Source organism: Simochromis diagramma, unplaced genomic scaffold (assembly GCF_900408965.1).
Source record: "Simochromis diagramma unplaced genomic scaffold, fSimDia1.1 OVJJ01000642.1, whole genome shotgun sequence".
Lineage (NCBI taxonomy): Eukaryota > Metazoa > Chordata > Actinopteri > Cichliformes > Cichlidae > Simochromis > Simochromis diagramma.
Window position 1 is genome coordinate 413,896 of NW_024387518.1, and position 17,638 is coordinate 431,533.

The 17,638-nt window shown below is 42.7% G+C and overlaps 2 protein-coding genes and 1 pseudogene across 6 annotated transcripts; 2 read left to right on the forward strand and 1 right to left on the reverse strand.

Annotated features, from left to right (window-relative positions):
- The first annotated feature begins 6 nt into the window (after positions 1–6).
- LOC120725851 (phosphopantothenoylcysteine decarboxylase-like) lies at positions 7–2,625 on the forward strand. Its single transcript, XM_040018898.1, has 2 exons — positions 7–650; positions 2,516–2,625. Exon 1 carries the CDS (start codon positions 37–39, stop codon positions 643–645), a length of 609 nt encoding a protein of 202 aa, XP_039874832.1. The 5' UTR covers positions 7–36; the 3' UTR covers positions 646–650; positions 2,516–2,625.
- LOC120725879 lies at positions 2,430–2,886 on the forward strand (annotated as a pseudogene).
- LOC120725845 (protein NYNRIN-like) lies at positions 2,779–11,418 on the reverse strand. Of its 5 annotated transcripts, none has more exons than XM_040018886.1 (2): positions 10,850–11,418; positions 2,779–9,420 (listed from the first exon to the last, which is right to left on the reverse strand). In XM_040018886.1, the coding sequence occupies exon 2, from the start codon at positions 8,957–8,959 to the stop codon at positions 4,844–4,846; it is 4,116 nt and encodes a 1,371-aa protein (XP_039874820.1). In that variant the 5' UTR covers positions 8,960–9,420; positions 10,850–11,418; the 3' UTR covers positions 2,779–4,843. The 5 variants fall into 5 exon arrangements, with proteins under 5 accessions (XP_039874820.1, XP_039874823.1, XP_039874822.1 ...); XM_040018889.1 differs by having other exon boundaries at positions 2,779–8,554; positions 9,223–11,418; XM_040018888.1 differs by having other exon boundaries at positions 2,779–8,557; positions 9,223–11,418.
- Positions 11,419–17,638: the final 6,220 nt, after the last annotated feature.

Consider the following 17,638-nt stretch of genomic DNA (forward strand, 5'->3'; position numbering starts at 1 on the left):
AAGACTCTTTTTGCTGACTGGCAGCAAGACGACCACATGTCAAGTTTAAAAACTGATTTGTTGAAAACTTCCGGGACATTTAATGTCCTTGTTGGAGTGACAGGGAGTGTTGCAGCCTTGAAACTGCCTCTTTTGGTCTCCCAGCTTCTTGAACTCTCCGGGGTGGATGTACGAGTAGTCACTACAGAGCATGCCAAGCACTTCTATAATTCTGCTGAGGTGTCAGTCAAAATCTACAGTGACGAGGATGAATGGGAGCTGTGGAAACAGAGATCTGACCCTGTGCTACACATTGAGCTAAGGCGTTGGGCAGATCTACTTGTCATTGCCCCTCTTGATGCCAACAGTCTTGGAAAGATTGCTAGGGGTATTTGTGATAATCTGTTGACGTGTGTAGTAAGAGCCTGGGATACCAGTCGTCCTCTTCTCTTCTGCCCTGCAATGAACACAGCTATGTGGCTGCATCCTATTACAGCCCAGCAGGTATCCAGACTGAAGGAGTTTGGATATGTGGAAATCCCCTGCGTTGCCAAAAAGCTAGTGTGTGGAGATGAAGGTAAAGGTGCCATGGCAGAAGTATCGACAATTGTCAGTCTTGTCAAAGAGTATCTTCAGAAACCAGGTGAGTCATCTTTGGAGGCATGAACGTCATATTGTACATCCAAGCAAAGGCCAAAGCAAAAGAAACACTATGCCTTGTTGTTGGATTTGTCAAACTGCCACGGTCCAACACACCCATGGTAAACTCATTTACTTGCTTTCACCTGTTTTACTTCATAAATTCACTTCTTAGAATGTGTGGGTGTGTCCAGAACATCATGACTGACATCTCTCTAAATCCTCTTTTGGTATTGTTAAACCTGTTGGGGCACAGCGGCTTTACATTTCAAAGACGTGCATTGACTTTTTCAACATTAATTCCCATCATATCACCTCTGGAGCCTGATCAGCCCAGAGGTCAAAAACAAAAAAGTTGGTAGTGTGAGACGTTAATTTTTAGCTGTCACCATCAGTTTTTTGAGGTACATTTTAAACAGTTTTGTGTTGTTTTTTTGTATATTTATTTTGTTTAGATAGTAACACATTATTTGGTATCCCAAGTAACATAAAAGATAAGGTAGCAACAGCTGCATCTCTCAGAGATGACATGAAAGTGCGTTTTGTATTATGCATTTTTTCCTGACTTGAACAGACAGTTTGAGCCTGTTTACGATGTGCTCGACTTGTTTTTCCTGGAGAGGCTTTCCTCTGAATTTACCTTTGTTTATTCTTTTTGTTTAATGTTAGCTGACGTATTCAGATATAGATATAAGGATAATGAAAACTGCGACATGCCACATTACTGTTTGCTAAGTACCACCCTAAATGAACATCTACTAATATACCTGTTAAAAAGGCCATATTTATACTCCAAGCTGTAAAATGTGTGATTAAACATTTTGTTTATTTGCTAAAGGAACTAAAATTTTTGTCATTATCAAAGGGAAAGAGACAAAAGTGCAACAAGTTAAAATTTCAGTCATGTATTCCCATCAGATTCATGAAAGCCGTTGTAATTTGGGGTTTTCTGTGGGTTTTAATTAGTTATTTGAAGTGTCCTTTTTCCAGGATCGATTATTGAGCATAATCAATCATATCAGACATACAGGATGTGCCTTTAATGACTTAAAAAAACAACAACAAGAATTGGGTGCATGAGAATATCTAACTCTGGTTGTTTTCCTTTTAAGCATAGTCCACACATTTTCATTAGGGTCGGGGAAGGTGATTCCTGAAGCTTGCCTTATCTATTCCAAAACCAGGTTTCGTTTTTGGATTGTTGTCCTGTCCAGCTCTTGATTTGAGAAAAAGTTGACGAATTTAGAGGTAGTCCTCCTCCTTTAATATTCTGCCAGTATTGCTGGAAGCAAAACAGCCCCAGAGCATGCTGCTACCACCACCATGCTTGACAGTTGCTACAGTGTTTGTCCATTTGAAAGCCTCACCTGTGCTTCTCCTAAACATACCTCTTTATTGTCTCAATCTTTGTCACATCTTTGACCATAAAACATTTTTCCAGAAGGCTTGTTCACATGTGGACAGCTGCAAATTTCAGTCGAGCTTAAAGGGTTTGCTTTTGGAGGAGGAGCTTCTTTCTTGGTTGGCAACCTCTCAGTCACTAAAAGTTGTAATCAGTCGCTAACGACGAGTTATTAGACCTTGGCTTTGTCGACCTAAGACACTGTAGAACCTTCAGCACCAATTATTAAAAAATGTAAGTAAGTGCATGTATATATTTGAGACTGCATTTATATTTTGACCCTGTGTGGATAAGAGACAATCCAAAATGAATTCTTGTTTTTTAAAGTCACTGAAGATGAATGGTGAACAATCATTCCACTCTGGGAAAGTTTTAAAATAATAAAAAGCCCAAAATTACCATGACATTCATGCCCATGGTGTGTATATGTAAGCTTGGTTGTTCATATCTGTGTGTATATAAAATAAATGATAAAATATGCAAGACTGGAGGCAAAGCCAGAGCTAAGGCCAAGACCTGCTCATCCCGTGCCGGGCTTCAGTTCCCCGTGGGTCGTGTCCACAGACTGCTGCATAAAGGCAACTATGCCGAGCGTGTAGGAGCCGGCGCGCCTGGCAGCTGTGCTCGAGTACCTGACCGCTGAGATCCTGGAGCTGGCTGGCAACGCAGCCCGCGACAACAAGAAGACTCGTATCATCCTGCGTCACTTGCAGCTGGCTGTGCGCAATGACGAGGAGCTCAACAAGCTCCTGGGGGGAGTCACCATCGCTCAGGGTGGTGTGCTGCCCAACATCCAGGCTGTGCTGCTGCCCAAGAAGACTGAGAAGCCCGCCAAGGCCAAGTAAACGCAAAGCGCTCGGCTTCACAAAAAAAACAAAGCCTCTTTTAAGAGCCACACAATTCTCTCTAAGCAAACACCCTTCTTGCTGTTACTGTGTCTGTAACATTTTGTGTATTGGGAAATGTAGATTATGTATCTTGATTTATTTTGAAATGTATGTTCATTCATGTCATCTTACATAGTCAGGGACTGAAATCCACCTTCAAAATATACTATCATGAGTGCTTAAGCAGTGTGTTTGTTTTATTCAAAAGACAAGATTAGAGGGTCTTAATATAAAGTCAAAATAAAACTAAAGCAAAAAGCTCTCAGTCTCTCCTGCTGAGTGGTTAAGGCTTGTGCCTTGTTCAACCTCATTGCTCATCTTACTAATTTAGAATAAATTGGATGTCACTAATTATTAGCTTCATAACTACGACTGTAGACACTTGAAGGAGATTTTCGTCCCCGGTCTCCTCCAAGGCACGAGCACCGATAAGCAGAAGTCTGTCCTTTCCTTATAAGATTCCTAATTATTCAAAGTAACACTCAGGTATGCCGTTCAGCTGGGTTAGTTACGATATCGGGAGCAGTTAGGAGAACAAAGTGATACAGAGACTGTTCAGATTGCTTTCCCAGAATCAACTCAAAGGTTTATTTGGTACACAGCAGTTTATATAGAGAAAAAAGGTTCGTGTGTCAGCTTTCCCAGTTCAAACCAATACAGACCAAATAAGGAAACGTCTTCCTGCCTTCTGAGCAAAGTATCCTTTGTGTAGTTTATCAGTTCAGCTACAATTTATGATCATCCCAGCAAAATACACAGTTCTTTCATTAGTGAATTCTGAAACAAACCACCTGGCCTTTAACAAGCTCTTTTCTAGGAGATAAAGAAGGGAAGATGGGAGTAAGGAAGTGATCTCTGTGGTGTTTTCGACCTTGAGGTACCATCCTGTGATTCTTACACATTAATTCTTGGGTCACAGAGAAAGAGAAAAACAACTAGTAAATGGGCCTTATTGAGTAACAGTTTCTCTGTATAATATCACTATAAAACATTATCCTGTAAATGCTACCATGGTATCAAAATATTACAACAGTTCCCCCCTTTTATCATGAAATGATAACATAGTATAAAGACAGAATGTAATAACATAATATAAAAACAAATCATAAATGTGAAACAAATCATAAATGTGACTAGTCCTTCGAGTACGCTTAATATCAAAATTTTTTTAAAAAAAAGAAAAAAACAAGAAAAGAAAAAGAAGAAAACTTCATTCTCTTCTTGGATAATCGAGTAATTCTCAATCTAATGCTCAATACATACATCAGGATCATCATTGACGACATCTGACACATAATCTGGGTCGATTTGTGCCAATTGCAAATACATTCAACTGTCCTAGGGGTAGTGAGGGTTTTAACCTATTCTCAGGGCGTTTCATTGGGGCACAGGTCCCTGCGGTGTCATTAGATAACTTCAATAATTCGCCTAATGGAGTCTCAGGGTTAGTTGGTGTGTGTGCATGTCTAAGTAGGCAGTCGAGAGGGCTCAGAGTCAACTGTAAAGTGTCTTTAAGGAGAGCATTATCTCCGCCGATTTTCTGGCATTTTCATACCAGGAGTTGACTCCTGCTCTAGGGGGTGCATAAAAGGGTTTATTAGTGGCGTCTATGTTGTCATTTACTGATTTTTGGGAGCGTGAGGAGTGCATTAAGTAGGTGTCTTGCAAAATAGAGTATGAGGTATCGTCAGCAAAATATGACCTGCAGAAATATGAACATGGTTGCAGTTTACAATACAAAATAGCAAAGAAAAATCCTAAGGTTAATGCGATAGATATGATAAGTATATAAAAAAATATATAAGAAAAAACACAGTTCTTCAGTCGTCTCCTGGCCTGGTCCCAGGTTCGAGAGACATTGAATAAGTGCCGTGTGATGACAATGGGCATTTCATTTCCTCCATTATCAGGATGAAATGAGTCTAGCTTTATCAGATTAGACATCATGTGGTACTTTTGGCTTTCTATTCCTGCTGGATTTTCGAGTACCTTGTCGTGGTTCAGGTGAAGCATCAAAGAGCTCTCTGAGTCTTGGCTCTTTCAGGCGTTGTGTGTTAATCAGTGATTGCGTGTGTGTGTGGATTGGATTGGATCCTGGCGCTGGCCCGCCGGAGATGTCGTCTACCCGTGTGTATTTAGTTGCTCTAGTTCCTGGCGCTGGCCCGCCGGAGATGTCGTCTGCTTGATCCGATGCCTGAGGTGGTCTGATTGGGCTGGTCTTAACCCTGCTGGCGTGTATCCACTGAGGTTGTCCGTCCGTAAGGATGCTGGTTCTCGTCACTGCCAGTACAGTCTGGGGGCTGGAAAACGCGGCCTCCCCGAGTGTCCTTGGTTTTAGAGACTTCACCAACACCGCGTCCCCTGGTCTCCACTTGTGGGTTGGATCTGTGGAGGGGAGAGGCTGAGAGAGACAAACTTTCTGATAGTTATTATTCAGTGTTTCTACCAGATTGTGAACATAGTCGGACAATGCAGTGTCTACATCCCCTTCCAATAGCGGTGCCCCTCTGGAAGCTGACCATGGTGTTGGGAATGGTCTTCCCATGATTACTTCAAATGGAGATAATTTGGTTGCTGCGGATGGAGTCATTCTAATCTCGCAGAGGATTTGAGGAAGTAATTTGACCCAGGTCATTCCTGTTTCTATCATTGCTTTAGTCAGGCGATTTTTTATGGTCCTATTCATTCTTTCTACAACTCCTGAACTCTGAGGGTGGTATGGCACATGATATTTCCAGTCTATTCCTAAAGTTTTGGCACACTTTTGAATTACTTCTGATGTAAATGAGGGTCCTCTATCACTGTTAATCTGGTGAGGTATTCCAAATCTGGGTATTATTTCATTGCACAACTTTTGACAGACTACTTGTGCAGTTTCTTTTGAGGTTGGATAAGCTTCTACCCATTTACTAAATTGATCCACTATTACCAGTAAGTACTTGATGCTTCCTTGTGCTGGCATATGTGTAAAATCAATTTGTAATGTATGAAATGGAAAATCTGGTTGTGGTAAATGCTGATGTTTCGCTTTTGGTCTCCCTACATTAGTTCGTGCACATGTTAGACAGGTTGCTAATATGCTTTTTACTGCATGCAATGTTTTCTCAATTACAAATCTTGATTTTATTGCCCCTATTACCCCTTCTTGTCCGACATGACTCACACCGTGAAAATGTCGGACAAGGACTGGCAGCAGGGAAGATGGGAGGGCAAGCAAACCCTCAAGATTTTTATATAGGCCATCTCTGCCATCTAAGGTACAGTCATTATTCTCCCAATAGGTGTAATCAGATGCAGAGGCTTGCTCTTGTATGAATTTTAAATCAACATTTGTGTCTAAATAGTCTGGGAGTGTAACAAGTGGCAGCTGTAGGGGCACAGATAATACTTCCTGTGGAGGTGGGAGCTGTGATGCAGCTGCAGCCTTGGCTGTCACGTCTGCTAAAGCATTACCTGTTGCTTCGTCTGTGTCAGCTGTACTGTGTCCTTTCGTTTTTACAACTGCAACGGCCGATGGCAGCTGTATAGCCTGCAAAAGTCTTTGCACAAGATCAGAATTAGCAATCGGTTTTCCATCAGCAGATCTAAATCCTCTTTGTCTCCACAATGTGCCAAAGTCATGTACGACGCCAAATGCATAGCGGCTGTCTGTGTAAATCGTCACACGCCTATCCACATGGAGCTCACAGGCGCGTATTAAAGCCATGAGCTCTGCTTTTTGTGCTGAGTGAAATGGTAATGAGTGAGCCTCTAGTATGATGTCAGGCAATGTTACCACTGAATAGCCACAAAGAAATGAGTTGTCATTCGGCCTTGAACAGGACCCGTCCACATAAACCGTGGCTGAGTCTGGGATCGGTGTTTGCTCTAAATCTGGACGTGGTGCTGTGGATTCCTTTATTCGTGTCATGCAGTCATGATCGTCAAGCCTGTCTGAGCCATCCTGTCGGTCAGAAGAACACAGCATACGGATCAATAAATGTGCTGGCGAATTGGGTGTGCTGCTCGCTTTTATAGTGAGGTTTGCTGTGGAGGTCAGTGTAGCTTCATAACCTGAGCGACGTTGTGCGGTCATGTGTTGTGTAGTTATGTTTGCTAGAATGGTCGTGACCTGGTGATTGGTGTGTAGAATAGTGTCATGTGAGAGTGTAAGCTTCTCGCAGTCCCTTATCATGATAGAGCAAGCTGCTACTGCTCTCAGGCAGGCCGGCATCCCCTGAACTACTGCTGGCAATACCTTTGAATAGAAGGCTACTGGACGGTAGCCACTGCCATGCTCTTGGGCCAGTACACCTGTGCAGGTCGTGCCGTTCTCTGTGACGTACAGATGGAAAGGTAAGTGGTAGTCAGGCAGACCCAAACAAGGGGCGGAGGTCAGCGCTCCCTTCAATGCATTGAAAGAGGCAGTCATTTCTGTGGACCACAGTATTCGAGGAGGCTTGTCTTTTTTGCAGCATTCACGCAGAATGTGGTCATGAAAAGAACAGTCTGGTATCCACTGTCTGCAATAGTTCACCATGCCCAGGAAGGACAACATTTCCTTCTGTGTAGTGGGCTGAGGGACAGAGGTCACAGCTTTGACCCTGTCTGCAGTCATGGAACGTTTTCCGTGAGACAGTGTGAATCCCAAATATTGAACAGAAGTCTGACAGTACTGCATTTTCTTTGCTGATGCTTTGTGGCCAGTCTTTTGGAGGTGCTGGAGAAGCATGTGTGTAGCAGTTTGACACAATTCCTCACTCGGAGCACAGAGGAGGAGATCGTCCACATACTGGATCAGAGTACAGCCCTCAGGAGGAGTAAAGCTGTCCAGGGTAGCACGGATCACCATTGAGAAAGCAGCAGGGCTGTCTATCATGCCTTGAGGCAGACGAGTCCAAGTGTACTGCTTATTTCTATGTGTGAATGCAAATAACGGCTGTGTGTCTTCATGCACAGGCACTGAGAAAAAGGCAGAGCATAAATCCACCACGGTAAAATGTGTGGCTGTGGATGGAATAGATGTCAATATGCTGGGGACATCCGGAACCAGAGGTGGCAAAGGGATAATGACTGCATTAATTTGTCTTAAGTCTTGTGTAAAACGCCATACGCCAGGTTTGTTAGGCTTTGGCACAGGATTGACAGGAGTATTATATGGAGATACTGTAGGCTTTATTACTCCTGTAGTCAATAAATCTCCTATGATGACATCTAGGGCTGAGGCTTTTTCGACAGAAATGGGATATTGCTTGACATATACTGGCTTGTTGTTTTTTAGCTGTGCGTGATAAGGTATGCAGTCAATAAATCCTACATCATTCTCACCTTTAGACCACAATGTCATATTCTGGTATTCAGCTGGCAACGTAAGTGCAGAAATAGTACAGTGGATAGGGTAGGTTAGGTCTATGTGTCGGCATGGTGTAGTTATGTCATAGCCTATGTCTGAGTTATGTGACAAAACCACTGTTTGACCTTCACTGGTGTGAGCAGTTATCATGTTGTTGAAAAGTGTGAGAGAGACAAAAGTGTGGCTCCCAGATATGGGATTACCTGGCAGTGGTTTTTGAACACGTCTTTGGCACAGTGTGTGTCGTGGAATACCAGACAAAAAGGTGTTGAGTTCATTCTCTGCTGAGCTGTCCAGCTGACACAGAGGCTGTTCCTTCTCCATGGTGCATAAGGCAGAGAAAACATAGCTGTTATCAGTATCAGCAAACATTTCACCCTTTGTGTTAAATGAAATACACAAATTCATTTTTGCCATTAAATCTCTGCCTAATAAATTCACAGGCGAGTTTGGAATAATTACAAATGGATGATATGTGATTTCATCTGGTTTAAAGCCCCAACGTGTCTTTAGAGAATGAGTTTTAGGGCATTGCACTACAGTTCCATTAATTCCCATAGTGTTGATGCACACAGAGGACACAGGCCCATTATAGAATTTCCCAGACAGTGAACTTTTAGTGGCTCCACTATCCACTAAAAATGGGTATTTCTTACCATCTATTTCTACTTGTAGCATGGGCAAATGTTCTGTGTTAGGGGACAGCTGCAGATGCAGCATCGTGTGTAGTGCTTCACACTGCTGTCCCTCATCCTCACCTGGGCCTCCCTAGTGGCGGTCCAGCCGGGGATTATCAGGTGATGGGAAAAGATCATGGTGAGAATTGTAACGCACCCTTTCCCATTCTGATTTATGCTCTGGGTGTCTGCGGTTACTGGAAAACTGAGCTAAATTTGCACCTCTAGCTTGTCCACCTTGTGGATTATAAGACTGTAGCCTAGATGTGGGGCCAGTATTGCATATTTCTTGTGGTTGCCAGTTACCTTGACTGGAAGAGCTCCGCTGACGCCTAGTGGCAGGAACTTGTACTGCGTTCTGTGGTCGAGGCGCGTGTGCCCTGTTGGTGGCTGCAAAGTGACATTCTCTGGACCAGTGTCCTACCCTTCCACAGCAAAAACAAACATCTCTACTCTTATCCTTCCGTCCTCTGAAACTTCCTTGCTGTGCTGGAGCGGGTAATCCTGCATACATTAATTTCACACTTTCCTCTGAGCCTTGAACATCAAAATTCAACATCATCTTAACACTTTTAGCTTTTGTGGTAGTAGGAAAAAGGTCTGCACTGGCCTTCAGTTGTACAAGCTTTAAGAAAGCATCTTTACTCAGTTCGTAGAGATTATCAGTAGCTGTCACTTTTAGCAACTGAGAGCATTCAGGGTGGATATTGTTCAAAAAGGTGGTGATGAAAATCTGATCATTACCATCCTCTGGCATGCATGCCTCATTAGTCCAACAGTGCATAAAGCGTTTTATGAATACTAGGATAGATTCATCAGGCTTCTGTTTACACATAGTTACTGCATTTAAGTCAATTTTGTCTCTGGACATTGTGAGCAGGAATTTCTTTAGATTCTTAAAGAAATCGGCGACTTCATCATTATTTACCCACAAAAACTCTGCAGTTGTGGATGCTTTATCATACTTTGGGTCTAATTCACCTATCTCTCTTATGAGTTGTGACTCGGTTACTCCAGGAATGCATTGACACAATATGTACCTGTAATCCGGACCACCCAAATGGTGATATCTGGTACTTCTCTGTAGTGCAGAGACAAAGGCTGTAGGATTTTTAAGAGGATCGGGAAGCTCTTTAATAGTTGCCACTAATTCTGAGATTTTAGGGGGCTGAATACAACACTGATCTCCTATTATCATAAAGGGGTAAGTGTCATTGACGTCACTAGATTTTGGGTCTGTTTGTTTATTACCGCGAGTGTTGGCGTAAGGACCTTTGTCATTCTGGCTTTGTTTTTCCTTTTTTCCTTTTAGATAAGTCTTTATTAAAGTTCGGGTAACAGGTATTTCTTTAGCTACCTCTAAACCTCTAGCTACGATATCGTGGCGTTTCATGTGGGTGTCTATTGTGGACACTGCCTGATGCAAAAGTTTTTCTTCATAGTCATCTAGATTGTTTTTCATAAGTTCCTCACATTCTTCTTTCAAAAGTTTTTCTCTCTTTCTATGTTCTGCTAATTCTTCCTCGCGGCGTATATATTGTTTTTCCTGATCTTGTTCAATTAGGTGGCTGAGACCCGTTGCATGTGATTCAGGTTTTTTGTCACTGTCTTTTAAGCTGGTTGGATCAAAGCGCTGACGTTGTTTGCATGCGGCTGCTGCAGCAACTATTAATTCGGTCTCATCTTCGTAAGGCGGTGGGGCTGTAGGCTGAACGGCTGAGCATGCAAGACTAGCTTTTCCCGCGGTAGATTTATTTTCTATGCTGGAGCCTGCACTAGTTTTATTTGATGTAAAAGTATCTACACCTGGTTCCGGTCCTTTTGTCCATAGCGGTAACATTTGATGCATCACGTCGCGGCATTCTATTTTCTACAGGACTTTTTGAGCAGACTACTTTTCTTATCGCAAATGATATTCAACATTTCTACTGACCTGTTTTCTGGCGATAATCGTTCGGGATAAGGCTCCGGAAATAAATTAGAATGCATTGAACTTACAGTTCTTAAGTTGTAAACAAAGTCAGTCACATAAGCACTTCCGCATGTTCTGGATACGTAATCATGGAAGTCTTCGCCGATTCGCGGACGTGGGTTACACGTAACCGGAAATGGGAGTCGTACTGAGCTGTTGTTTGAGACTTTAAATTTAATTTTTTTTGGTTTTACAGGTAATTTTGATTTTTTATCGGACCTGTCTGTGGTCTTTGAATTATTCTGACCCATGTTCAGTGATTTCCAGAGGGGTTTACACGCCTTGAAGGATTTATGTTAGTATTTTGCTGCGGCACAGCTGAGGTTACTTTAAATTTATTGCTAGCAATTTTTGTTTGGGTGAGCAACTCTCACTTAACGAGCAACTTCTCGCTTAACGACCAACTTCTCGCAAAACAACAGGCAACTTCCTGTGTCTTTCTGCTTTTAATTTACTGCTTTTAACCCTTGTATGGTAATCGGGTCTGTGAGACCCGTTTTCAGTTTTCTTTTCTTTCGTTTTTTTTTTTTTTTTTTTTTTAAAGAAAAATTAAACAATTAATTATTCTTTCACGTGTAAATGTGTTGTGTCTTTCCACTTGATTATAACTGATTTATTCATAACATTTTATATAAAAGAAAAACGAGAAGCACATTAATTCATAGTAATTTAACATAAAATTGTTTGATAGTGTTAATTTGGAAAGCCACAACTCTAGCGAGTCCACCAACACCACACAAGGGTTAATTTACTTTATTCGGGGACTGAGGAAGTCGTCAGTGTATCTCTCTGGATCACTAAGTGAAACTTCGTCAGCATATCCCGTTTTTTTATGGATCGATCACTGAGAGAGGTATAATACGGTCTTATATAAATATGAAAGACACATATTTACCTTCTGTCAGCCGATCCCACTTCTGACACCAAATTGAAGGAGATTTTCGTCCCCGGTCTCCTCCAAGGCACGAGCACCGATAAGCAGAAGTCTGTCCTTTCCTTATAAGATTCCTAATTATTCAAAGTAACACTCAGGTATGCCGTTCAGCTGGGTTAGTTACGATATCGGGAGCAGTTAGGAGAACAAAGTGATACAGAGACTGTTCAGATTGCTTTCCCAGAATCAACTCAAAGGTTTATTTGGTACACAGCAGTTTATATAGAGAAAAAAGGTTCGTGTGTCAGCTTTCCCAGTTCAAACCAATACAGACCAAATAAGGAAACGTCTTCCTGCCTTCTGAGCAAAGTATCCTTTGTGTAGTTTATCAGTTCAGCTACAATTTATGATCATCCCAGCAAAATACACAGTTCTTTCATTAGTGAATTCTGAAACAAACCACCTGGCCTTTAACAAGCTCTTTTCTAGGAGATAAAGAAGGGAAGATGGAAGTAAGGAAGTGATCTCTGTGGTGTTTTCGACCTTGAGGTACCATCCTGTGATTCTTACACATTAATTCTTGGGTCACAGAGAAAGAGAAAAACAACTAGTAAATGGGCCTTATTGAGTAACAGTTTCTCTGTATAATATCACTATAAAACATTATCCTGTAAATGCTACCATGGTATCAAAATATTACAACAACACTCATCATGGTTCACTCGCTTGATAATTAAAGCAGTTTCTACGCTCATGGAAACAGACAACACGTGGTACATGACACATGTGGCAAGATCACAAACCTTGTCAAACACAATAGGAAATCATAACAACATGATGAGTAGGACAGGTGGACTTCTTTGGTGCTGCAGAAACTACCCAGGTACAGAGGGAGGAAAATGTGGAGCTGTTAGCAACATGTTCAGCAGCACTGCTGCTAAATTTGGGACATGTTGCAAAGTCACTTACATCTACGCTTAGTCAACCCCTGTTTTAAGGACAGTAGTGGGTTTGAGCAGGATTTGAACCTGGGCCTCCTGGTCTCAAGGCGGCTATTCACCCCATTGTGTTCTCAGAGCATTTCATGCGACCTTAAAGCTCTCAAGAATTCCATTAAGTTGCTGAACCCTGACCTCTGACGTGGCAGATTAGTTGGCTTAGCTATAAACTTTGGTGTGTAACTCTGTATGGAGGGAAGAATGTATTGACAGTGGGGGTTTGCCTGTCGTAAAATGAGTAAAAGCTGCCTCAGCCAGATAAACAATAGAATTAGAGGAAAACTACTGAGGAGGGGGATACAGGGCAGCCCCGGCCTCTCCTCCAGTTGGGATATCCAAAGAATCGGTGAGGTCAAGAAGTAAACCTCAAGGCTATATTTTGAAAAAAAAGAAAAAAGGAATTCCCAGCATCCTTAACTCTACAGAGCTCCATTAGTTCAAATGTACACAAATCAAATTGGTTATGAAATCAGTAATGAAATCAATACATGCTAAAATAATAGCTGTATGGGTTCAGCTTGGAGCAAAATGTGTCTTTGAAATCACCTAATATCAGCTCACTTGGCCTAGATTTAGTCAGGTTAGGTTGTAGAGCATTTTGAGTGGATTATATTGGCTAGGTATCATTAACCTATACGTGTACTTCCACTAAAACAGCCAGTGTAGGCTTTCAAAAAATAAAAATAGAAATCAATATTTCATACAGAGATAATACCTTGCAACTATAAATGTAATACTTTCAGTCATGTTTGTTGTTTTTTTAATATAATGTTTTTAAATGTGGGTGATAACTTTTAAAGGTTTATTTCTTTTCTGATAGTGTTTCATAGTAAAACAAGAAGTGTTGTGATGTCTTGTACTATGAAGGTATGATTGTAAAGAGCAAACGGGTGAGGTGTTTCAGGTGTGCAGATCCGACTACAAGCCAACGAAATGAAGATAAAAAATTTCAGAGGTGGGCCATTCTGGTGTGACAAATTTATGAAACGAAAAGGACTGTACATCTGACAGAGTGGAGAAGTGTGAAAACATCCACGATCACCAACGGATTTCAAAGGGCTGGACTGCTGCGTGATGGAGATGAGGCCACGGCCCTTCAGAGGGTGTTCGACTCCAACACTGACAACGAGAATTTTTTTGGTTTTGAAAGCCGACACTGGAGAAGAGGACTTTGGTGGTTTTAGTGCGCAGGAAGAAGAGAAAGATGGTGGTGAATGACTGACTTTTCTTCTTGTTAAAGCCATGTTACTGCACCTGAGCCTAAAAGGCAGGCCGAATCGTTTTTACTGGTGTGCTGTAGGTTATTGTTATGTACTACTACATTTGTTACTCGTTCTTGTAATTACCGGTACTTGTACATAAAAAGTTGTGCAAATATGTACCGGTAACTTGTTTTTCAAAATATTAATACAAGGGATGTGTTCCCAAACAGCCATCTCTTTCCTGACAATCCCCTTTGTGCATATTCTCTTACATATGGTAAGTAAACATTAAAGCACCTGCGGCTTTTAATCAGGTGCGGCTGATGTAGGTACAAAACAGGATTTTCCCCTGATTTTAGCTTGTGCGGCTAATATTCAGGTGCGCTTTGTAGTCCGGAAAGTACGACAATTTAATTTCAAGGGGCAATTAAGTCTCACTGAGGTTAAAGGCCAAAGAATAAAAGTGGGTTTTAAGACGCAATTTAAAATTGGACAGTGAAGGGGCCTCTCTAACGTGCAAGGGCAAATTATTCCATAATTTTGGAGCCACGATAAAGAAGGCCCGCTCCCCTCTGAGCTTCCTCCTGGATCTCAGTACCTCCAGGGGCAGCTGATCAGCTGACCTGGGAGACCGACGGGGTGTGTGGAGATGAAGAAGCTCAGAGAGGTAAGGCGGGGCAAGACTGTGAACATAAGAATTTTAAAATTAACTCTAAAAGACACAGGTAGCCAGTGCAGTGAGGCTGGAACAGGGGTTATATGCTCTATTTTAAAAGTTCCTGTTAGGAGTCATGAAGCAGCGTTTTGAACCAGCTGCAGACTTGAGAGCAATGACTGACTGACCCCCCACGTAAAGTGCGTTACAGTAGTCCAGGCGGGAAGAAATAAAAGCATGGATCACTGTTTCAAGGTGCTGCCTTGAAAGAAAAGATTTTACTCTTGCCAGTCACCTTAAATGATAAAAACTGGACTTCACCACTGCTCTGATTTGGTTGTCCAATTTAAAATCACCATCCAACTTAAAACCATGATCAGTAACAACAGGTTTAAAATAAACTTCCAGGGGTCCCAAATCTACAGAGGAGGACTCGCAGGGACCACTGGGTCCAAACACCAACAACTCTGTTTTCTTTTCATTAAAATTTAAAAAGTTTAGAGCCAACCAAGCTTTAATGTCATCTAGGCATGTTGTGAGAGGTTTTATGGAGATGCCACCCTTCTGCTTCAGGGGTAAATAAATTTGGATGCCATTATCATCTAGAAAATCTTTCAGTTGACTAAAAACAATTTTCTCTAAAACCTTGGAAAGTAAAGGGAGCTTGGAAGTAGGTCTATAGTTCGCTAAAACTGTGTGATCATGGCCAGGTTTCTTAAGCAGTGGCTGCACTAGTGCATGTTTGAAACTTGCAGGAACCACACCAGAAGACGGACTGCTGTACCTTCTCTCTGTATTTAGACTCATTGTTGTTGGTGATGAGACCCACCACTGTTGTGTCATCTGAAAACTTGATCATGTGATTTGAGCTGTACTGTGCAGTACAGTTATGTGTTAGCAAGGTGAATAGCAGTGGACTAAGCACACAGCCCTGTGGTGATCCTGTACTCAGTCTGTGTTATTTCCTATGGAGACAGACTGGGACCTGTCAGTTAGGAAGTCCAAGATCCAGTTGCAGAGAGTGATGTTTATTCCCATGATTCACCTTTTATTGTTTATTTTATTTTCACTTGCTGAATACGGGACAGACTTGACTGGGGGAAAGAAGGGGAGAAAGAAAGAGGGAAAGAGAAACAGCTGAGAAGAGGGACGGGGGAGAAGGGCAAAAGACAAAAACCAACAGAACGGGCAGAGAAAAAAAATGCATATATCGATCACCTGGATCACCTGCTGAGAAAGAAAAAAGAAAGCAAGCAGAAGAGAACAAGAGTAATAGAATAAACAACATCACAATGATATATGGGAATATGACAGTAAATACTAAATGTTAAACATTATTGTGCAGCACATAAGATCGACAGCACACAGTGTGCTTTGAGGTAGGAGCCAAAAAGGGTGTAGTTTGTGGGTGTGATCACCCGTGTGTACACCTGTGAGCATGGACGCGCTTGTTTTTTGTTTTTTAAAAGGTTCCTTCATGTAATAATCTGCTAGAGGGTGTGGGGGGGGCCACAGCCCCGTCCTCCAGGGCATGAAGCAGGTGTGGAGGAGATCAAAACTCCAGACATCCAGAGGCCCCCAGAACACAAGAGACCAAGGAAGACCAACAGGGGGGCAGCTGCGCCACTGTCCCGGAAAGAGCTGAGGAGAGTCCCAGATGAGGGCTGCCGCGGAGCAGAAGCCAGGGGGGGTTGCAGTGACGCGCCCGTGAGCTCCGCCGGCAGCCAGCTGCGCCTGAGTGACCGAGCCCCAGGCCGAGAGGTCGAGGGCACCCCACCTCCGAAGTGGCCCGAGCGAGCCCCAGGCTCCAGGCCCCGATAAGCGGCCGCCAAGGAGTGAGCCGGTGTGTACCTGGACGCCCATCCCCGGACACAAAGAACCACCAATGCACCGATGTCTGAGGGGGTCCGCCACTGGCAGGGGAAGTGGTGGTAGGGGGAGATAGGCCTCCAAACCTTGGAGGGCCTGAGATGTCCCCAGAGAGGTGGCGCCTGACACCCAACCTGACATATAGACACAGACATACAGGCACACACATATACAAACATCCATTCCCACCCTCATGCTCTCATATGCACTTACTCCACACTCAACCAACGTGGAGACAGACATAAAGAGACGTTGTACACACGATCACACTCCCCAAGCGTACTCTACGAACCGGGTCTAGGTGCCCCCGCCCCTGGAGGGGGTAGCCTCCTCTGCACCCTGGTGACATACCCCTACTCCAAGGCCCTGCATGTGTGGGTGGTTGTGGTGGAGCGGGAAGAGGGAGGCAGCTGGAGATGGGGAGGGAAGGGAGGGAGGGGCAAGTGACCCCTCCCTGGGGACAGCTCCCCCGCTGACCCCAGTAGGCACCCCCACACTCCGCGATTATAAAAGACCAAATTGGTTGTGAGAGTTAATCATTCAAGATCAGCTCAGCAGACAAAACACAGTTTAAGTGTCATGGTGAGCTGTGCTGGAGGCTAGAGTAGGGCCCAAATACAGGACTCTGAGACAATATTAACTTAAAGAGGCAGCTTTTTTTGATATAATAATTACATAAAGCAAAGTACAAGACAAAAGACTAAAAGAAGCAAACAAAAGATAAACTTGAACTCAGATCTTGGCAACTGAAGCACTCATAACCAGATATAACTGAGAGAACATGAAAGACACTCTATGGCACAGCTACTATGGAGAACATGACAAAGAACAGAGGGCACACATGAAGGATAACGAGGAGATGGGTAACAGGTGTGAACACAGCTGGGACTAATCAGTCATGGCCAGACACAGAGGAAGGAAAACCGGTTACACTTTTTGTTTTCTTTTATTTTTCAATACCAAACTGTCATAATACACATAGGTACATATAGAAATAATCTTTTTCTTTTTTATAGCATATAAAAAAAAAAAAACATAAATGGGATGAGTACCTGAATACCCCCACTCCCTCCCAATAATGTAAAAATGAATATGTTACAGAGGAAATGAATTAACCCATACAAAATATACAAAAAAAAGCAAGAACAAGAA

Excerpts from the sequence above, each read along its gene's own strand:
- LOC120725845 (XM_040018886.1), bottom strand. The coding sequence starts at position 8,959 with ATGCTGCATCTGCAGCTGTCCCCTAACACAGAACATTTGCCCATGCTA.
- LOC120725851 (XM_040018898.1), top strand. The coding sequence starts at position 37 with ATGTCAAGTTTAAAAACTGATTTGTTGAAAACTTCCGGGACATTTAAT.